This window comes from Lithobates pipiens, unplaced genomic scaffold (genome assembly GCF_037356315.1).
Source record: "Lithobates pipiens isolate NorthernLeopardFrog02 unplaced genomic scaffold, aLitPip1_a1.2 Scaffold_18, whole genome shotgun sequence".
Lineage (NCBI taxonomy): Eukaryota > Metazoa > Chordata > Amphibia > Anura > Ranidae > Lithobates > Lithobates pipiens.
This window is the reverse complement of record NW_027507758.1, coordinates 192,244,826-192,267,874: the sequence shown is the minus strand read 5'-3', so window position 1 is coordinate 192,267,874 and position 23,049 is coordinate 192,244,826. Positions and strand designations below refer to the sequence as shown.

The 23,049-nt window shown below is 43.0% G+C and overlaps 1 protein-coding gene across 1 annotated transcript in view; it reads right to left on the bottom strand.

The window, feature by feature from the left end:
- Positions 1–21,931, bottom strand: part of SLC30A6 (solute carrier family 30 member 6) — a 126,631-nt gene extending 104,700 nt beyond the window's left edge. Inside the window, exons 1-5 of the mRNA XM_077486483.1 lie at positions 21,840–21,931; positions 11,897–11,983; positions 10,994–11,078; positions 10,509–10,551; positions 5,730–5,795 (exon numbers count right to left, since the gene is read on the bottom strand). Of these exons, the coding sequence (XP_077342609.1) occupies positions 5,730–5,795; positions 10,509–10,551; positions 10,994–11,078; positions 11,897–11,983; positions 21,840–21,842 (284 nt within the window). The 5' untranslated portion in view covers positions 21,843–21,931. The remainder of the gene's footprint in view (positions 1–5,729; positions 5,796–10,508; positions 10,552–10,993; positions 11,079–11,896; positions 11,984–21,839) is intronic.
- Between the last annotated feature and the right edge of the window lie 1,118 nt (positions 21,932–23,049).

Genomic DNA, 23,049 nt, shown 5'->3' with positions numbered 1-23,049 from the left:
TAGACCTTCTTCAGGTCCATCTGCATCACCTGTGCCAGTGTCTATTTCAGAGTGAAATAGAAACTAGTGCAGGTCTGCATCTAATTACCAGAGAGTGTTTTCTATATAGAAAACTGCCGCAGATTCCAGCTAGGTGTGACCTTGTTGTACAGGAAGTGCAGGCTTGTGTCCCTGTTGCTAATTAGCAGCAGCAACTGCATTTAATGTTTAGAAGAGAGGTGCAAGCTTGTACCAATTCTAATTGAAATTGTATTTTTCTTTAAAATATTAAACATGTCATAGTTATCTGCTCTGTGTAATGGTTTTGAACAGTGCATACCTGATCCTACCCTTCTCGGGTCCCACAGCGGCACTCCTGGCTCCTTCCCCTCACTGAGTGCCCCCATAACAAACCACTTGCTATGGCCCCCACTCATGTGGACACAATCCTGAGCCTTGCTTTATGTGGGAGACAACGGCTTCCACTGTGTCTCTAAACCAATGAGGGGTCTCTGACCAAGAGAGTGCATATTGCAGGATTGAGATCACACTTAAGTATAAAGTGGGGAACTACATGTAGAAGGTTTTTTCCTACCTGGCCACTGACCCCATGCAGTTTTAAATTGGAAGTGCAGTCACTCTAAATCTAAGGGGTAGATCTGAAAAGTGGAAACTCTGCTGATTTTATCATCCAATCATGTGCAAGCTAAAATGCTGTTTTTTATTTTCCTTGTATGTCCCCCTCGGATCTACAGTGACTTTAGTAAATAAGCACCATAGTGATGGTGTGTATAATGAAAATAATTACAGGAGGACAATAGGTAAAAAGAAAGCGACATAAGAAAAATGTAAAACCACCTCCCAACTTCACAGAAAAAAAAAAAACACACACACACGTAAAATGAAAAGATTTTACAAACTAAAATGTTGATGTGATTTACCTATACTAAAGCCCAACTCTAGGTAAAACTTTACTAGTTCTGGAAAGAAGTAAAGAGTTAGAGGAAAAGATGCATTCAATTCTGTCTTTCTTCTAAAAACACAGACAGCAATAAAACTTGACAGAAGTTCTAATCCTTCCCCACACTAATAACTAATAACAGAGGATGAGCTGTCTGTACTGAACAGATTTCCACTCACTTCCTGTTCTGCCTCCCACCCATCAAATACCCAAAGACAGGAAGTGAAGGCAAAAGACAGCAAATAAAACACTACAGGAGGTTCTAACCCTTGTTCATGCTATCAAAGCCAAAAAAAAAAAAGTTTCCCGGAGTTGGGCTTTAAAGTGAGCCTGCCAAAAAACATTCTCGCTTTCTCCTGATCTGTGACCCTGCCCCAAAAAAAAAAAAAAAAAAAAAAAAAAGGAGAGGTTTTAAAGTAAGATGAAAACTTGAATAAAGTAAACATGATGGGGTGTGGCTGGGATGTTTACAGCGCAGGATGTGCAGACTGGGAGCTCCATGCATATCCGTCTATTTATCCTGTTTCTGGGTGCTGCTCCATTCTGAAAAGACACAAGCTGTGTCTCCACACATCCTGGACCCCATGGTGGCTGCAATCATATCAGCAAAGGGAAAAAGCAGGCCGCAGCCGGATCTGAAAACCCAGCGATCCAGGAAGGGGCGGTTCACGTGCTCGCCCGGCACCATCTTGCCTCTTAACACTGGGCCAGCTGCACGGCATGCCTCAGCCATGGAGTCTATGAGCTTGGTGTCTCCCACTGCCACTGGGTCTGCTCTGTCGGGGGAGGATGCTTCTGGAGCCTCCTGACCAGTGGAGACATAAGCTGACACCATAACTAGGCTAATTTTGGATTCCATGGGTGTAAATCAGCCCTAATGCTTAGGATCGATCATCTGGCCTTTAAATGTACCCTGATTAGACACGATTTAGACAAGTTTAGAGGCAGACTCACTGAAGCAGAGGATCGTAGAGACTCAGTGGTAGATGTACAGGCTCACATGTGGCACAACTGGCTGACGTTCAATCTCTGGTGAAATCCTTGACTAACAAGATGGAGGATGCAAAAAAACAGACAGAGGAGAAACAACGTTTGAGAGGTGGGTCTGCCGGAGGGTAAAGAAGGATCCCAACTGGCCATCTTTGCTGAGAAGTTCTTTAAGAAGCTGTTGAATATGTTGAACATACCTACCTATGTGGCAGAAAGGGCTCACATGGGTAATTGCCCTTCTGGCACTCCACCCGGAGCCTTCTTGGTTCACTTCATACATTTCCGAGATAGAGATCTGGTATTTGGCTGAAGCCAGGAAGCAGGAGGAACTCACATTTGAAAACGCAAAAGGTGATGCTCTTTCCAGACTTCTAGGCTGAGACCCAGAAATGCTACAGTTCTTTCAATGATGTCTGCCGCACCCACTGGGAGAAGAAAATCATTGCATGCTTTATTCTAGTCTATTGAGGGTCCTCTACCAAGGTACTGTCCACTTCTTTGACACTTCCATGGAGGCCAGTGACTGGATTGAAACACTGTGAGCATCCCAGCCTTCTTGGAAGTAGAGCTTCTTCATGTTGTGCCTTTGCTGGTTTATTTTCCAGCCACTGTTTTGAATGAGCTCTACCTGTTTTATAACCGTTACAAGACTTCAAGACACTTGAGTTTGTTGGGGAAACGTTCTCTTAACTACAGCTAGTTAAGGGGTGAAGCTAGTGTACTAGTTCAGAGTTCTGTTTACACAGCAGCACGGGTTGGTTTTATGGGGTTGGGTTTGTTTTTCCAAGTATGTTCAACTGTATTACTGGGGTACTGTGGTGCATTTAGGGGTTATATGACTTTCAACTTGCCTGATGACAGTGTCAATGCTTAATGTGATTATCTGGAACATACAAAAATTAAAATTACAAATTTAGGAGAGTCTGGATGTTTCAGTGTCTGAAATGTCTGAAACCTCATGTAGTGTTTCTGTAAGAGACACACATGGATGGTAACAGGGTTTTTGCCTTACGCCGCTCCTGTATTACTAAAGCACTAAGGCATACACACACACCTTTTTTTGTGGGAACACTTAGGTGACAGAAGCAGCATTCATTCACTTTTACAGTAGTTTCTTTTTAGTGTTAGTTTATGGATTAGCAGCACGCAACTACTTTTCTATTTAAACCACTACATACTTTACATATGCCAGGGGGGTTTCTACCTTAAGGCTGTGTCTAGTACCATTCATCAAGTTGTCTCAGACCCAGGGGGATGCTATTTATTTGTAGTTGCTGATATTTTTATGTGTAAAATGGTTTTGGTTAATGTTTACTCCACACCTTCTTTCCAGGTACAACTGTTGTATAACTTTAGTAAACTGGCTCCTTTCGTGCACCTCCCTGTGCTGATGGCGGAGGATTTTAAATACTGCATTGGATTCTTCTAATCCCACCACAGACTTGACCTTTGAGTTCTCTCCCTGGGTTAATACTGCTTATTTGACTAAGTTATGGCATTGGAAAAATACAGAAGTGAGAAGCTATTCGCATTTGTCCAAAACCCATAGATCTTCATCTAGAATTGATGGTAGTGTGGGATGCCGTCAAGACATGTATGCCACTATATTTCAGCCATTAAGTGTCAGAAAAGAAAATAATGCCGCATTACAGGAAAAGGAACGCAAATGTGAGGCTTCACATGCCTCCTTACCCATTGCTAGCACATATATAGATTTAATAAAAGCTTTTTACAGAGTTGGCACAGACCTCCCTGGTTCGAAGGACAGTCATTGTCCGACCAAGGGGGCAAGAATGGCAAACTGTTAGCTCTATTGGTAGCGGATCAGAGGGCTCAGACTAACATTCCCTGTATCAGGAGTTTACAGGGAGTTTTACTTACCAATACCTCTGATATTATGGCCACTTTTGTGAATTATTATTCCACTTTATATGCACTGAATCCCACATATTCAGAGGTGGAGCTGGAGCAGTTGCTGGCTTCATTATCCATGCCCATGCTGGCAAATCTGGATAGGGTAACTCTGGAGGTAGACATTATGAATGAGGAAATTGAGATGGCCATTAGAAGATTCCCTCCCTATAAATCTCCGGACCGGACGGGTTTTCTATCGAATTGTAAAAACAAAATATCACTGTTGGTTCCCGCTTTTCAATACTGTTTAGATAATGGAGTACTTCCTTCCTCCTTGATGGAAGCTTGTGTTATTCTACTTTCCAAGCCAGGTAAGTACCCATTGGAATATTACTCCTATAGGCTGATTGCCCTTCTGAACCAAGATCTAAAAAGGTATGAACTAAAGTTTTAGCAAACAGACTCTCTCGTGTTATTTCCACACTTGTGGAAAAAAAAAAAAAAAAAAAAAAAAAAATCTATTGACACTAATTTGAGGAGCCTTTTTTTTGCATCTACAGGCAGAACATACTAATCACGGGACAAGAGTAGTGCTTTTTCTTGATATGGAGAAAGCATTTGATTCTGTTGATTACAAGTTTAGGACTACAGGGCTGAATGGGATTCGGGCCATGGATTTTAACATGGATTACCTTGTTGTATAGCAGTCTGGTGGCAGCACTCCATACTGGGACGGCAACGTCAGAATTTTTCCTGTTCCCTCTTATGATTGATTCTCTAGCGACTGCTTTGTGTGCCTCACCAGCGGTCAGAACACTTGGCGTTGAGGGAATCCATGAGTGTACTGCTCTTTACGCAAGAGATGTTACTATTTTTGCATGATCCAGGCCCATCTTTACGAGTGGTCTTTGACATTTTAATGAGGTTTGCATGGTTTTCAGGTCTCAAAGTCAATTGGACTAAGTCGAGTGTAATTCCAATTAATGCAGGGGCGCAATCACATGCCAATCCCGAAATTCCTATTGTGTGGGTATCCAAATTTACTTATTCGGGTATTCAGATATCACTTAGGGTAGGGGACTATATGTTGCTCGATTACCCTTGATACCCACGATTAAGCATAGAATGGAGGCTTGGCGATATTTACCACTGTCATTAATTGGAAGAGTAAATCATCTCAAAATTTAAATATTACCACTATTTTTGTATTTCCTTTGCAATTCTCCAATCTGCGTCCCGTGGGTGTGTGTGTGTGTGTGTGTGTGTGTGTGTGTGTGTGTGTGTGTGTGTGTGTGTGTGAGTGAAAACAGGGGAGGAGCCAATTAGTGGATCTGGCAGTCGATGTCTGCCAGCCACCCGCGATCATTCCCCACAGAGATGTAATGTCAGGCATGGACACTGATCTTGTGTTCCTGCTATTCAGTAACAAGAGTCACTGTGTCCATGCACCTCCCCACAGTAAGAAAGCACAAACAGGGAACACACTTAACCCTGGCTTTTTTACAGTGTTAGCGCATATTTTTAGAACTGATCACTGTAATAATGTCACTGTTCCCAAAAACAAAACAAAAAAAAAAAAAAAAAAAAAAAAATGTCACTGCCATTACAAGTAAAATAAATAAATAAATAAATAAATATATCCCCTATTTTGTAGATATAGCTATAACTTTTGCGAAAACCAATTAATATATGCTTATTGGGATTTTTTTTTTACCAAAAATATGTAGCAGAATAGAATATTGACCTAAACTGATGAAGAAATTAGAGTTTTTACATTTTTTTTTTTATATATAAAAAAAGTTTATGGATAGTGATCTATGTATAGATAGTTCTGGCCTTTGAGACCTGTTGAGCCTGGGTATGCCCAAAAGGCTCTGTGTTGTATGTCATACCCATTTTTTAAATCACAAATCATTTTTAAAATAAAAACAGAACAAATACATACCCAAAGGAATATGTGGGACTGTGTTTTTTCATCATTACCCAATAGCTTATCAAACATGTTAATAAACTGGAACAAAAAGAAAGTCCGGATTAGTATACGATGCTGCTAAATCTGGCTTTCCTAAACCTTCTACAGAAAATAACAGACATTTTAAGAACTTTAATAGAATAAACACTGTATAACATCAATCTGTGGGGCAAATTTTAAAAGGCACCCATCAACCTTTACTTTCCTAATGTATTATAGATGTCCTTACCTATGTTATAACTAAATTTTCACGTAAAGGTAATCTAATCTCCGGTTATAGGGTGACAACATGTGGTCTCTGCTTCTCTATTGTGCTTTTCTGTAGTCGCCCAGTCGGGTGTGCTTCCGATGGACACCGTAATCAGCTATTTTAACACACACATTATACAAGCATGGTACACTGTGGTTAACATTGGGAAACCTGTCCAGAGAAATGCAATGCTACCGCTCCTCTAGAGCATCTATGTATACAATAAGTGGCTGCAGATGACCACCAGTAATGAGATGCAATAAAGAGGCTGAAAAAGGTGAACAAGTGTTTCATTTAACAATGCCAACTGTTTATGATAGGTTAGGAGTTGTTTTCATAGTATTGAACTATGGCCTTCTAGGTCATCAAATCTATCAAACTCCATCTCAAACATGAAACTTTGTCCGATCTCATCTGCCTAGAAATAAAGTGATTGATTTACTAAAACTGGAGATTGCAAAATCTGGTACAGCACAGAAGCCAATCAGCTTCTAACTTCAGCTTGTTCAATTAAGCTTTGCAAAAAAAAGTTTTAGTAAATCAACCCCAAAGTCTTTTACCAAGTCTAACCAAAAGCTGAAGGAGAGGTAAAAAAGGTAGAAAACATTTATCCACAAAAAGGAAATATTTTTTTTATAGGGCCCATGCCTTATAGCAGGAATCTTCAAACTACGGCTCTCCAGCTGTTGCGGGACTACACATCCAACGAGGCATTGTAAAACTCTGATATTTCCCAGACATGACTAGGCATGATGGGAATTGTAGTGCCTGAACAACTGGAGGACCGTAGTTTGTAGACCCCTGCCTTATAGTAACTAGAAAATGTCTGATGGTTTAATTTCTTATGCATTATATAGCATTGGCTTGAATAAGAATTTCAAGAGGCAACTATAACAGCGGGAAAAGATCACCTGGTATATGATCATACAGTGCCTTGAAAAAGTATTCACACCCCTTGAAACTTTCCACATTTTGTCATGTTACAACCAAAAACTTAAGATGTATTTTATAGGGATTTTATGTGATAGGCCAACACAAAGTGGCACATAATTGCGAAGTAGAAAGTAGTAGTGGAACCAATTGCCTTCAGAAGTCACCTAATTATTACATAGAGTCCAGCTGTGTGTAATTTAATCTCAGTAAAAATACAGCTGTTCTGTGAAGCCCTCAAAGGTTTGTTAGAGAACCTTAGTGAACAAACAGCATCATAAAAAGGTCAAGTAACACACCAGACAGGTTAGGGATAAAGTTGTAAAGAAGTTTAACCCGGGAAGAATTTAACCCCTTCCTGACCAGAGCACTTTTTGCTATTTGGCACTGCATCGCTTTAACTGACAATTGCGCAGTCGTGCGACGTTGCTCCCAAACAAAATTGACGTCCTTTTTTTCACAGAAATAGAGCTTTTTGGTGGTATTTGATCACCCCTGCGATTTTAATTTTTTGCGCTATAAACAAACAAAAAAATAAACGCATTCTTTTTTACATTTTGCTATAATAAATATCCCCCAAAAATATATAAAAAAAAAAAAACTTTTTTTTTCCTCAGTTTAGGCCGATACGTATTCTTCTACAGATTTTTTGCAAAAAAAAAAAAGAAAATCGCAATAAGTGATTGATTGGTTTGGATAGTTTTATGGCATTTTTATTAATATTTTAATTTTTTTTTTCCAATGGCGGCGACCATCGATTTTTATCGTGACTGCAACATTATGGCAGACACATCGGACAATTTTGACACATTTTTGGGACTACTGTCATTTATACAGCAATCAGTGCTATACAAATGCACTGAAGGGGTTAACCACTAGGTGGCAGTGTAGGGGTTAAATGTGTCCTGGGGCAGGGAGCAGAGATCAGGGAGGGAGAACGGATAGATGCTTGTTTACATTAGCATCTCCCCGTTCTTCCTCCCTGTGAGGCGATCGCAGGTATCCCCGTGGTGATCAAGTTTGCGGGACCCGACTCACAGAGCTTGCCGCGGCGCGAACGTTCCCGCCCACTGGCCGCCTCTTAAAGGGCAACGTACAGGTACGTGATTCTGCCTGTACGAGCCCTTCTGCCGAATTATATCGGCGTGAGGCAGTCGGCAAGCAGTTAAAGTAGGATTAGGTTATACAAAAATATCCCAAGCTTTGAATATCTTACAGAGCATTGTTCAATCCATCATCCAAAAATTTAATAAATATGGCACAACTGCAAACCAACCAAGACAAGGCCATTTGTTATTGGTAGGATCACCAGGTGTAACAAAGGGAGAAAAAAAAAGCCTAAAAAAATTAAAGTAGTTTTAAAGGCTGAAGGCTTTTTACCATTCTATGCAGGAAGGTAAAAAACCTCCAGTGAGCTCCCCCTCAGCCCCCCTAATATTTACCTAAGCCCGATCTCGATCTAGTAATGTGCACGAGACCCGAGGCGCTCCCGGGTCTCTCCCTGTCAGGGCTGGGCTCAGCCCTTCGTTCGCCACTCAGCTGTCGGCTAATTGCCTGCTCCCATCTCTCTCCAGAGTTACTCAGCTGTTGTTCATATCCTGCTCGTCAGTCCTGTCTACTTAACCACTTCACGACCAGCGCACGACGATGTACTTCGACAGAATGGCACGGGCAGGCATATTGGCGTACAGGTACGTCCAATATTCAATGCCGCCCTGCCATCGGGAGCGCGCCGCCGGCGGCGCGCTCCCGCGCTGGTCGGGACCCCCGCGAGTCCGGTCGCAGGACCCGCGGAATCGATCGCCGCGGGCATCCCCGCGATCGTCTCACGGAGCGGCCGAATGGAGGAAATGCCGAGTAAACAGCATTTCTCCATTCTGCCTAGCAACTAGTGACGCTGATCTCTGCTCCATGTGATTGGAGCAGAGATCAGTGTTCACTAAATGAAAGCTCAACCCCCCCACAGTTAGTAACACACCCCTAGGAACACTTAACCCCTACACTGCCACCCACTGGTTAACCCCTTCACTGCCAGTGTCATTTACACAGGAATCACTGCATTTATATAGCAGTGATTACTGTATAAATGACAATGGTCCCAAAAATGTGTCAAAAATGTCCGATGGGTCCCACACAATGTCGCAGTCACAATAAAAATCGCTCATCGCCGCCATTACTAGTAAAAAATAAAAAAATTATTAATAAAAATGCTATAAAACTATCCCTATTTTGTAAACGCTATAACTTTTGCGCAAACCAATCAATAAATCGCTTATTGCGATTTTTTTAACCAAAAATATGTAGAAGAATACGTATCGGCCTAAACTGAGGGAAAAAAATGTTTTTTTATATATTTTTGGGGGATATTTATTATAACAAAAAGTAAAAAATAATGCGTTTTTTTCAAAATTGTCGCTCTATTTTTGTTTATAGCGCAAAAAATAAAAACCGCAGGGGTGATCAAATACCACCAAAAGAAAGCTCTATTTGTGGGGAAAAAAGGACGTCAATTTTGTGTGGGAGCCACGTCGCACGACCGCGCAATTGTCAGTTAAAGCGACGCAGTGCCGAATCGCAAAAAGTGGTCTGGTCTTTGACCAGCAAATTGGTCCGGTCTGAAAGTGGTTAAGCAAGTAGGTCTCTGCCTTCAACTTGATCAACATCACAAGAAACATCTCCTGCATTCATGTTTAAAGACTGGCTTTGCTGACATCCTGGCTCTAGATTCTGCTTGCTGTTCCACTACTTTGATCTATGACTTCAGGCTGGGCTGACTATCTGTTCCGGTTACTGAACTCTAGCTATGTTTTGACTACGTTTGTTCTTTTATTATTAAAAGAGTACTTTTAACTGTACTTCTTGCTCGGTCTGATTTCATGGTTTCTGACACTCCCTCCTGATTGACTGAGATGCAGAAGCAGGATCCATTGGCTCCCACTGTTGTCAATCATGGCCAGTGAGGCTGGAGTGGGGCTGAGCCATGCTCTGAGTCTTATGGACACAGGGAGCTGGCTCGGGAGCAAGCACACATGAGTGCCCCCACAGCAAGCAGCTCGGGGCACTCGGCAAGGGGGACCCGAGAGAAGGAGAATCGGGACTGCTCTGTGCAAAACAGCAGGCAAGTATAAAATGTTTGTTTTTTTTTTAAATAAAAACGTTTCCTTTACAATTACTTTAATGCAGCCACCACTTCTAAGGATTGGTCGGTAAGCTGCAATATATTAATTTTTTTTTTATTTTTATTTTTTTATTAATTTTCTGTTCTTGTAGGTGTGCTACTTCAGGGCAAAAATACAATTTCTCTTGATAATGTTTGGGCCTAGCGACTGACCACTGCATCCTGGGAGATGAAGGAGAAGGTCATATGCTCCCACACATACCAGGTATTTCCGAGGGCACTTACACACTAATTTGTTACTTTGTCCAGCATGGATAAAGAGAGAGACCAATTTTAAATGAGTAAATCAAAAAACAGGAAGATGGCGCTAAGCATTTTTACTCCAGTGTTACAATCACCTCCACCTTTTCCACTACTCAATGCTTAGTGGTTTTAACCTAAGTGAGGATCTTACCTGAAGAGATCAAAGATTGTCAAATAGGTGTAAGCAGTAAGGGCTGAAAAGAAAGAAAAAAAAACTGATTATAATGTGTAAGATGCAAAAATAAAAAAAAACACTCACACAGTACTAGGAGACAATAGCTCATTACTATCCTTTGGGAAAAGCTGACACTTATACAAGTAGAAGTGCAACTATATTATGCTTTTAGGTGGAAAATTTTATTAGGGGACATAGGATACTGACATACAAAAAATTTCAACTAAAGTTTATGTAAGGGCAAAACATTTTTTTAGATTTGCATAAACCAGAGAAGAGTTGGCTGAGTGTTTTAGCAATCTGAGTTGCTGATGGGAAAGATTTCCATTAATTTTTTGGTTGCGTCTCCTGGACAGGTAGTACAACTAACTGGACAGTGTTTTTCTCGAAAACTAAAGATGAGAAAATTGTCTGTTTAATCAATATCCCTGACACAAATAAACGTGTAAATAATAACATACCCATACTGTTTGTAGAATTGCACCATGTGAGTAAGAATCCTGTGCAAACCACATTGATAGCACCAAACAGCAAAATCTTCCATGACTAAAGAAGAAAGCATATTCCTTGTTAAAATAATGTAATATGAAATAGCATACATTATGTGCTGTACTAAAAGAAATATTGCATAAAAAAAATTACATAACATTGCATTTAAGGAACGTCTTTTATTTTGAAAGAAAGGAGGAACGTTACAAAATGTTTGAAGAGAGGAATAAGGCCCCTTTCACACTGACGTCCCGTTCAGGCCCGCCTGTCAGTTTTTCAGGCGGACCTGAACGGGTGCTCCATAGAGCTCTATGGAGCGTCGGATGTCAGCGGTGACATGTCCGCTGACATTCGACCCGCTCCGATCCGAAAAAGTGTAACGGAGGAAAAAGCTACTTTTCCATCCGTCTGCGGATCGGATCGGGTGACGACGGGCACTGCGGTCCGTCGTCATCCGATCTCCCATAGGGGAGAGCGGCGTTGTGACAGGTCTGTCCCTGCGCAGTGTGCAGAGATGGACCTGTCATCTCCCTGCTCAGCGGGGATCGACGGAGTGATCCCCGCTGAGCAAACGGATATCCATGGGGCGGATCAGAACTGATCCGCCCCGTGTGAAAGGACCCTAAGTGTAATGTGCATTGTTTTCTCAGATATTGAGACATATTTAATATTTGTTTATACAATGCAAAGCTATGACTAGAAGTGGTAATGTGCCTTTGGCTTGTAGACCATGAAACAGTGTCATTTTTTTTAGAACACAGGTTACAACTTTAAAAATGTAATTGTACTGTCAAATGAATAGTATTGTGCGGGATAGCAACATTTTATCTCCAAAATATGTCCTTAGTATGACAATCTATATAGTGTACACTTACTCTGCGGTCTGAGGTCACTAGACGAAACTCCTGCATTAGTTTGCCAAGCAGGGAGCGCTGCGTCTTTCGGAAAAGGTGTATGGACCCCTTTAGCAAATAAGATAAGCATATATCATTATGAAAAAGAAAATTTGATGGTTAATGCAATAAACAAAAACAGTTATTCAAAGGGCAACTTTAAACAGCTAAAAGAGCATTTAAAATACATATGAGGTGTGTCTAAAAAGTCCAGTTAATGGTCCGAAATCTCAATGGCAACATCGGCAAGTTGCCTGCAGATGGCTATTCATAGACGCATCGAGAAGCGCCACCGCGTGGGGTACACGTGACCATGAGGGTAAACCCACTGTGGACAGTCAAATGCAGTAAGTGTGAGAGGCAGCAACGTGTGAACATCAAGCTCTGCTACAAATTGGGTAAAACAGTGAGGGAGACACATGATATGTTGGTAACGGGATGGATGCCATGAGCAGAAAATGTGTTTACGTCTGGTTCAAACGCGTTTGTGACAGGATGAAAAGACTGAGGATGAACCTTGTTTGGGTCGGCCGTTGACAAGCAGAACCCCAGAGAAGATCAAGCGAGTTTGACAAATACTGTCACGAATCAGCGACTGACTCTACAATTGATGGCGGAGGAATCGGGCATTAGCAAGGACACAGTGCTCACCTTTTTTCATGAAGATCTGGGTAAGCAGAAGATCTGTTCCCAGTTTGTGTCACACAAGCTGACAGATGAGCAGAAAGCAAAACAGATGAAAACCTCTGGAGATTTCATTACCATGCCTGAACAGGATCGATCCATCTTTTCTGCAAACCATCGTCATAGGGGATGAGACCTGGGGCTACCAGTTCAATACAGAATCCAAACGGCAATCGACGGAATGGCATTCACCGTCTTCCTCGTGACCCAATAATTACCTGCCTAAAGAGCACCATGAAAGGCGCACATTTTTCAGACATGGCAGCAATCCAAGCATGTGTGACAGCAGTTCTGTGATCAATTTCTAAAGAGGATTTTGCTGGTGGTTTTCAGAAGCTTTATGAACGTTGGCAAAATGTGTGTTGTGAAGGATGGCAATTATTTTGAAGGCCAATAAAAAGGTAATATGTTTGCATCTTCTGTTTTGTTTTCTGATACCCTCCACCAACTTTTTAGACACACATTGAATAAAGGAATTAACAGCTCAAAAAAAAAAAAAAAAAAAAAAAAAAAAACGCACTCAAAATGTATTGCACATATTTATGTGGTCCACTTGCCACTGCTGACATGAAAGGATTTACCAGAGACTGAAGTACCCATCTCAAATAAGAGCGAACAGGAGATAAAACTAACACTAAGGCTCGGTTCACACAGGGGGCGACACGAGGCGACACGACTTGCCGCGCCGCGACCTGCCGAGACCTCAGCGGCGACTTGCAAATGACTTCTGTATAGAAGTCAATGCAAGTCGCCCGAGGTCGCCCAAAAGTAGTACAGGAACCTTTTTTCTAAGTCGGAGCGACTCGAGTCGCTCCTCTTAGAACGGTTCTGTAGTACAGAACAGGGGCGACTTGTCAGGTCGCGGCACGGCAAGTCGTGTCGCCCCCTGTGTGAACCGAGCCTAATGCCACGTACACACAATTAGACTATCCGGCGGACTTAGTCTGGCAGACAAACCGCCGGTAAAGTCTGCCAAATTTCCGAACGAGCGGACCTGCCCACACACCGGACTTTTCCGGTGGACTAGGTCCGGCGGGAGTCCGCCGTACTTTTGAAATGAACGAACGGACTTACCCACACACGGAGGAAAGTCCGTTCATTTTGAACGCGGCTCCAGGTAGCCGGGACCAGTGAAGGAAGTCAATGTCGCCTCCTTCGGCGACAAGATTGACATGTCGCTGGCTCCGTCACCTGGTAGGGGAAGCCCTATGCCGTAAAAACGGCGTGGGGGTCCCCCCAAAGGTCCATATAGGACCCTTATCCGAGCACGCAGCCCGGCCGGTCAAGAAAGTGGTGGGGACGAGCAAGCGCCCCCCCCCCCCTCCTCCTGAGCCGTACCAGGCCACGTGCCCTCAACATGGGGGGTGCTTTGGGGAAGGGGGGCCACGCAGCCCCCCCACCCCAAAGCACCTTGTAACCGTGTTGATGAGGACAAGGGCCTCTTCCCGACAACCCTGGCCGCTGGTTGTCGGGGTCTGCGGGCGGGGGGCTTATTGGAATACCGGATACCGGCCCCCCACCCTATGTGAATGAGTATTGGGGTACAATGTACCCCTACCCATTCACCTGTGAAAAAAAAATGTAAATAAAACACAACACACAAGGGTTAAAAATAATTTATTGCACAGCTCCAGGGGTCTTCTTCCGTTTTGGGGGGTCTTCTCGCCGAACTCCTCCGCTATCTTCTGCTCTTTTACTAGCTCTTTTACTAGCGGAGGAGCCCAGCTTTCTTCTTCGTCACCGCCGCCTGGGGGTCTTCTTCCGACTTCGGGGATCTTGTCCCCCTCTTCGGTTCTTCTTGTAAAACAGCTGGAAGAAGGAGCAGGGGCCCGGCAAGAAGAACCGAAGAGGGGGACAAGACCCCCGAAGTCGGAAGCCCCCTGGGCGGCAGCGGCGGCGGCAAAGAAAGCCGGGCTCCTCCGCTAGTAAAAGAGCTAGCAGAAGATAGCGGAGGAGTCCGGCGAGAAGACCCCCCAAGACGGAAGAAGACCCCCGGAGCTGTGCAATAAATTATTTTTAACCCTTGTGTGTTGTGTTTTATTTACATTTTTTCACAGGTGAATGGGTAGGGGTACATTGTACCCCATACTCATAGGGTGGGGGGCCGGTATCCGAGGGCCCCCTTATTAAAGGGGGCTCCCGGATTCCGATAAGCCCCCCCCGCCCGCAGGCCCCGACAACCAACTGCCAGGGTTGTCGGGAAAAGGCCCTTGTCCTCATCAACATGGGGACAAGGTGCTTTGGGGTGGGTGGGCCACGTAACCCCCCCCTTCCCCAAAGCACCCCCCATTGTTGAGGGCACGCAGCCTGGCACGGCTCAGGAGGGGGAGGGGCACTCGCTCATCCCCACCCCCTTTCCTGACCGGCCGGGTAGCGTGCTCGGATAAGGGTCTGATATGGACCTGGGGGGGACCCCCATGCCATTTTTTCAGCGTAGGGCTTCCCCTTTAAGTCCATACCAGGTGACAGGGCCAGCGACGTGTCAATCTCACCGACTCGGCAGCGACATTGACTTCCTTCGCTAGTCCTGGCTACCTGGAGCCACGCACAAAATGAACGGACTTTTCTCCGTGCGGGAAAGTCCATTCATTTCAAAAGTACGGCGGACTAGCACACACACGGCCGTATTGTCCACCGGACTGCGAGTCCAGCGGACAGTTTTTGAGTCAAAACTACTAAGTCCGCCAGACTTTTGGGTAAAAAAAAAAAAAAAGTCCGCCGGACTTTTCCACCAGATAGTTTGATCGTGTGTACGCGGCATTAGTCAGCAATAAAAGAAAAAAAACTGCTAAAAAATAACTTTGGGGGGGGGGGGGGGGACAGTAAAGGGGTGATGAAAAGATGCTACCAGTCAGTTTAATCTCACACTTCATAGGGGGGATATTCCGGAGAGTATTAAGAAAATTATCAGGAGAGGCTTGGTTTGAAGAACTTTATGGATAAAAGAAATATCTTGGTTAGCTAGCATTTCCAGCCTCTGGTGTTTGATAAACAAAGTGGTACTAAAGCCTTGTTTTTTTTTTTATTCGCTAAAACTAACAAATATGTGATACTTACCTGCTCTGTGCAGTGGTGCATGGAGCAGCCTAGATCCTCCTCTTCTTGGGTCCCTCTTTGGTGCTCCTAGCCCATCCCCCCGTTGAGTACCTCCACAGCAAGCAGCCTGCTATGGGGGCACCAAAACCACAGCTCCCTGTGTCCATTCAGACACGAAGCCATGTCACGGCCCGCCCCCTTTCTCTCCTCACTGGCTCGCTGACTTTGATTGACACCAGCGGAAGCCAATGGCGCCATGCTGCTGTCCCAGTCAATGAGGGGAGTCCTAGACAGCCGAGTCTCTCGTGCAACAGTATTAGGCCTCATGCACACTGGACATTTTTACAGCTGCTATTTTTGGCTTCAGAGGTTTTTTTCTACAGTCAATAAACTCCCCAGCATGTTATCCTATGTATCCATGCACACATAGGCTGTTAGCAGTTTTTGGCAGGGCTGTTTTCTATCTGGGGGAGAAAAAAAAAAAAAAAAACTAGTCAGTTTTGAGAGGAGTTTTTCAGCTGTAAAAACGTTCTAACTCTTAAAAAAAAAAAACCCTGAAAACAGCTTAAAAACACCAAAATCTGCAGCCATTTCAGTGTTTATCAGTGTTTTTGAGCCATAAGCTTTTATAGGAGTACATTTTTGCTAAGAAAGAGCTAAAAAAAATGCTACTACAAAAATTCTGAAAAACTTACAGAAGGCTTTTCATCTTAATTCATAACATGCATTAAGATAAAAAAATCTTCTGCCTTTATAACCACTTTAAGGGCACTTTCGCACGGATCTGTCCATGTACGGAGCACGTTCTGCTCAGTGGGGGATGGTTCAGTCGATCCCCGCTGAGCAGGAAGATGACAGGTCCGTCTCTGCACACAGTGCAGGGACGGACCTGTCAGAGTGCCACTCTCCCCTATGGGGGATTGGATGACAACGGACCGCAGAGTCTGTCATCACCCGATCCGATGACGGATGGAAAAGTAGGTTTTTCCTATGTCACATTTTTCCGGATCGGAGCGTGTCGGATGTCAGCGGACATGTCACCGCTGACATCCGACACGCTCCATGGACCTCTATGGAGTGTCAGTTCAGGTCCGCTTAAAAAACTGACAGGTGGATCTGAACGGATCGTCTGTGTGAAAGGGGCCAAAGAGTACTGAATACTTTGGTAACATAAAAATATGTGCTAAAAGATAAGCTCTTGCTCTCTGTCCAGAATGTAGAAACAGTCATTTTAGATTGAGGCTGGGTTCACACTATACTACACGACTGTAGTACGACTTTCATCCTACTTTGCTCTGCGACATCAGTCCTACACTGATCCTACATCCATCCGACGTTCATGAATGGGATACTACTTCGATCCGATTTTTTCAGATAATTTTGATTGGTCAAAGGAAAAGTTGTACTAACACACAATGGGAGGGGCTACAGCAGGAGGCAGGAAATAACACAATGTCGGATGCCAAAGTCGGATGGTTAGGACAAGGATCTGACTTTGATCCTACTTCAATGATATTCAATGGGCTGAAGTAGAATCAAAGTCAGACCAAAGTAGTGCAGGGAGCATTTTCAAAGTCGGACTAACTTGTTTGGGACCAGTTAAGAGGGCTCCCATAGGGAAACATTGATTTTCACACGTCATGCGACATGAGCTCCCAATGTCGGAGCATTTGTCCTACCAGTGTGAACCCGGCCTGAGCACGGATGCTGGGAAAACCACAATACCAGCCCATTTGTAGAAAGACTAGATAAATTCACTCAGCATTTAAAGCGGAACTACACTGTATCTGAGCACCACAAACCAAAAGTGCTATTTAAATTCATTTTTATATTCAAAGCAAACTCAGCCATCCATTCATGTCTCAATGCTTTATTTTGCTGAGAAATCACCCCCTAGCATTTCTGGCCGTCGCCATCTTGAGTAAGGGCAGATGATTCAGGTAAACCTCAAACCAATAATATATGTACAGTCTATTCCGCAGTAGATGTGCAGGTCAATCAGTGTGAAATGAAATTGACAGCAGAACTCATTGATATTTTACACCAATATCCAATCATTCACGTGAATGCATTCAGTGAAAGTCCCAGGGGTAAACTAATAAGAATCCATTGCGAAACAGGCCCGGTTCACACTGGTGCGACATGCACTTCGACTTGAAGAGCACATGTAAAAATGAATGTTTCCCTATGACAGCCATCTTAACTGGTCTGACTTGTGTCAGTCCAACTTTTGAAAAGGTTCCTACACTACTTTGGTCCAACTTCAGCCCATTGAATTTATTCAAAGTCACATCCAAGTCAGATCAGCATCTTAACCGAGCCGACTTGTGAAATGTGAAATGTGCTCAGAGGCAATGTTAGAATTGCAAAATGTATTGAAAAGAAAAATGGTGTCCCCCCCCGCTCCAAAATCCACATGGGGACAAGGGCCTCTTCCCCACAACCCTGGACTGTGATTGTCTGCGGGCAGGGGGCTTATCGGAATCTAGAAGGCCCCCCAGATCCAGCCCCCCCAAGTGAATGAGTATGGGGTAGTACCCCTACCCATTCACCCAAAAATAAAAAAATAAACAGTGTAGTGAAAAACAGGAGGCAGTTTTTGACAAGTCCTTTATTAAAAATGAATAATGTATCCCCGTGGTAGCTCCAAGATCAATCTGCTGCCTCCCCGATAAAAAAACAATACAAAAAAAAAAAATGCTCTTTCCCCGATGAACATTCCTGCTGTTCTGGTGTATGACAGTTCTTATATAACTATGGGGCATGGCCAGGTGGTGATGTCACCCTAAGAACCCCCCCTTTTTTGGTTTAGAGCATTTAGTTAAAAACTTTAAAGAGGTATTAAACCCAAAAAATTTAAATATATTGCAGCTCACCAATCATTAGATGCGATTAGAGTTTCGAGATGCTTCTCACCAAATGGGTTCCCCTCCAATGGCCTCCAGTATGTAGGACGGACCAAACGTGCTTTGCATGTGCGTCTGAATGAACACATTGGGAACATCCGTAGGGAGTATACCCAACATTCGGTTTCCAAACATTATCTCTTGGCGCACAATAGGGACCCCACTAACACAATTTTTTGGGGGATTGATAAGTTTAATCCCCATTGGAGGGGAACCCATTTGGTGAGAAGCATCTCAAAACTCGAAATGATGTGGATACACAAATTAAAAAGTTATACCCCTCATGGCCTTAATATTGAAGTGGACGTAAATGCGTTTATTGATAATGCATGATATTTCCTTTCCTTTTTGGCAAATTATTTACATACAATGTATAACTGTCTGGAATAGTTGGTCTATTTTAGGCCTTTTTTTCTTTCTGCTGTGAACTTGGTGTGAGTTCCATGAGTCTTTGTGAAGCGATTTCTATGGGGCTTTTTGTCTTTGCCCAGGTTTAATACTATATTGCTTTTTTTCATGATGTTGGCATTCTTGCATATACAATTGATAATCATTTTTTGTAGTATAAGCCCCTTGCTTACCTATTTAGACGGTTTTGCTTGGGTCGATTCGTATTCAATTTTTATGTATTATTTTTATATATTATTTAAATAAATATTTTTTAATTAATTTTTTCAAGGGAGAATTTTTTTCTTTTCTTTTTTTTAGACATGTATATATGTGTGAGATTTTGATCGAACCTCTTTATGTATATGGTCTTTTAATATACTTGATTAAAAGAAAATAATTTTTTTAGGTGAAAGAGAATTTATTTTAGCATGGTTTTTATATGTACTGTGCATATATGCGACCCACAGTTCCAACTCGTGGCTCCCAGCTAATTTTGTTGAATACTGATATATTAACATATGTTTAGCCTATTGTGGCAGTAGGGCATTCTTTGTCCTCTTTCCTTCATGCAATATGGCGGACTAGGAGACGATATGGAGCTCAGACCGAGGCTGTTTGTTTTTGTATATAAGCGGTGCGTCAGAACGCCGTCCCGCATCCCGTGAACACGTCCGTCTTGTGACGAAACGCGCGTAGGAAGGTACGGCGTGCTGGCGTCACCGCGTTCTACGCCCAACCAGGTAGTGCGGACAGCACACGAGAGCCGGCTGGCTCGTTCTCTGTTTATACGATCATATTCTTCTATGTACATGTGAGTGCAATATTATATATTTTGTTATTTATTAAAATAAGAGGTTTTACACTATGCGAGTGCCTTTCTGATTTTTTTTATATGATACACGACACCTTCATTCCGTGTCTGGAGGTTTACATCAAGGATAAAGGTTGTGTGGCTCATGTGACGGTTCATCCAGAACTCCTGTGCTTTTGCCTTGTTGATCTCACTGACACGGAGATCTATAATTCTGGTAAGCGGCCCCCTTTTCACTGGTGGAGGTGATTGCTTGGATCTCTTTTAACACAGAACATTGTGGGTGTCAACTCCATATTTTCACTTTGGAAGAATCATCACCATCCTTTGGATCATTTTTTCTGGGACTTTTTCTGATTTTATTCCTATTTAATTTCTCTGTTAGTTTTTTTTTTGCATATTTACTATAATAAGTTGGTGGTGTGTGCTCTATTAATTATTTATATCATTGATAATTTATGTGATTTTTATATAAGTGATATATAATAATTTATGCTAATTATATTATTGGCACTGGTGAGTTTTTTTGTCACTTGTATGCTTAAGATATTACTCACTGATATAATTTATTTAAATTTCTTAAGCCAATTTTTGCATCCTTTTCTTGTCACCATTTTCCTTTGCGATTATTGATTTTTTTAATATGTGTGTGATTTGAGATTTTTTGAGTAGAGCTTTGTTTTTTTAGCGCAGCTCTCTATTTATTTTTACACTTTGAAGAAAAAAAAAAAAAAAAAATGGATCACTTTTATTCCTATTACAAGGAATGTAAACATCCCTTGTAATAGAAAACAGCATGACAGGTCCTCTTAAATATGAGATCTGGGGTCAAAACGTCCTCAGATCTCATATTTGGACTTAAATGCAATAAAAAATAAAAAAAAAAGTATTTTGAAAAAAAATGACACTGAAAAAAAATGTACCTTTAAGAGGTATGGGCGGAAGTGACGTTTTGATGTATGATGGTATAGAGACGAGTGGGGGCCATCTTAGCCTCACTCGTCTTCATAACCAGCAGATTAAAGGACCCGATCGCCACCGCCGCTACCAACGGCTCTGGTAAGCGGCGGGAGGGGGGTGGCACCTCTCCCGCCGCCGATAATGGTGATCTTGCGGCGAACCCACCGCGTAGACCACCGTTATTGCACACGGGACCGCCTCCTGTAAAGAGGGATATCTCGATGGGCCGCAGCTGCTGCTGTTACCGAGATATACATTGGTACTTTGAAGAGGGATATCTACATGAGGCGGTCCTTAAGTTGATAATAAACATGTCATACTTACCTGGTCTGTGCAAAGATTTTGCACACAGCAACCCTGAGCCCCCTCTTCTGGGGTCCCCCTGCTGGTGCTCCTGGCTCCTCCTCTTTGACAAATGCCCTCTGGAGCAAGCAGCTTGCTATGAGGCACTTGATCCCGAGCCACTCTGTCTATAAACACAGACAGCGTGGCTTGGCCCCGCCTCCTGCATCCTTCTTCCTTGTCACAGGATTTGATTGACAAAAGCATGTTTTTTTTTAAATTCCTGCTGTGACATGCATATACCCCTGGCTGCTGCCTCTGCAGCTAAAGGGGGTAGTGGTTGGGGAGCAGTTAAAGCGCAGTTCAACCACAGGGTTTCACTGCCCAAGCACTAGTGCGAACAACTCTTTTGTGTATTAGTACTACTTGGACCAAGAAGAGGGAAACAAAGTGTGTCCTAAAAATGTAAATGTTGATACAAAATAAATAAAAGTATCACAGACAGTAGTTGTTTCTGTTGCAAATGCACTCATACAGCTACAATAGCTGTCAGAATCTGTTTAGTTAGAGCAAACTGATAAAAATGTGAGAGGATACAAAAAAACATTACCACCCAAAAGAAAAAGAGACAATAAAAATCCAAGCACGTTGTTGAACATCAGATCAGACAGCAGCACTTTGTTTTAGGGAATACATCAGATAAGAAAACCTCCCAGCCCCATGGCATTCCCTATGGCACACATGCCAGTGATCTGCAGTAGTCACGACATCCGTAAAGCACCAATTCCTCACCACCAAACCTCTAATGACACCTAAAACACAACAGGCGAGCCCAACCAAACACACAGACACTCACCATGGCTAGAATCCCCACAGCAGGAAGAGCCTCTCATTGGAGGAGGAACACGTCGGTATGGTAACTACATTCGGCCTCTTTGATTGGCCTGCAAGTAAGGAGTTGCACATGCTTCTTCCTATCACGTGACATGTTTGCTTGACGTGGCCGGAAGCCATGTTTGTTTTGGGTACTGCCAGATACTACCGTACACAACTCTCCAGAAGCAAGCTCAGATAAATGTGTACAAGCTGTAACGTGTTGTTGGTGTTCGTGTGTCTCACACCCGGCTCTAAATAGTCTCTGTCAGTTAGTGCTCCGTGTATAGTGTGTAAAAATAGTACACATTTCACATGGGAGAGATGTGTCAGCTGTGGTAGTTACTATATGCTAAAAAAAATTTTTTATTATACATTCACGTTTTGTTCAGGACTGAAAAACAGAACAGTTACTGAATACAGGAGTATGGCCGTACAGCATAAAACACGCCTGGATTTGCAGCGTATTTCTGCGCCTATATTATAAAGTCCGCTATGCGCCCGACGTCTCGCCAGTGCTCGTGATCACACATGATAAACATTTATTCCTAAGCATAAAACTTGTTATCCTTGCACACGGTGCAGGTATTTATTTACACTGCATCTTGCTGGCAGAAGGTTCTAGAGAAAAAAACGGAGTATGGTCATAATATATAGTGCTTGCATTTCTATGCGTACACATGTATAAACATCTAGGCACATAGAGTTGCAAAAAAAAGTATGTGAACCCTTTGGAATGATATGGATTTCTGCACAAATTGGTCATAAAATGTGATCACAACAATAGACAATCACAGTCTGCTTAAACTAATAACTAGAGGTCAACCGATATGGGTTGTTCTCTGGCCGATGCCGATATTTAGAAATCACGGTGGCCGATTTTTTAACTTTTTTTCCCCCTTCATCTCATAAAATCTAACAGACACCTTTCCCACTGGGGCATTTTCAGGCGCTTTTGGGCTAAAAATAGCGCCTGTAAAGTGCCTGCAAAACGGATCCCCTGCAGTCTGTGTGAAAGCCTGAGTGCTTTCACACTGAGGCGATGCGCTGGCAGGCTGTTAAAAAAAGTCCTGCAAGCAGCATCTTTGGAATGGTGTATACCGCTCCTCCACCACTCATGCCCATTGATATGAATGGGCACCACTGCCGAAGCGCATGCAATGCAATTTGGCAGCGGCGCTTGACGGGTGCAT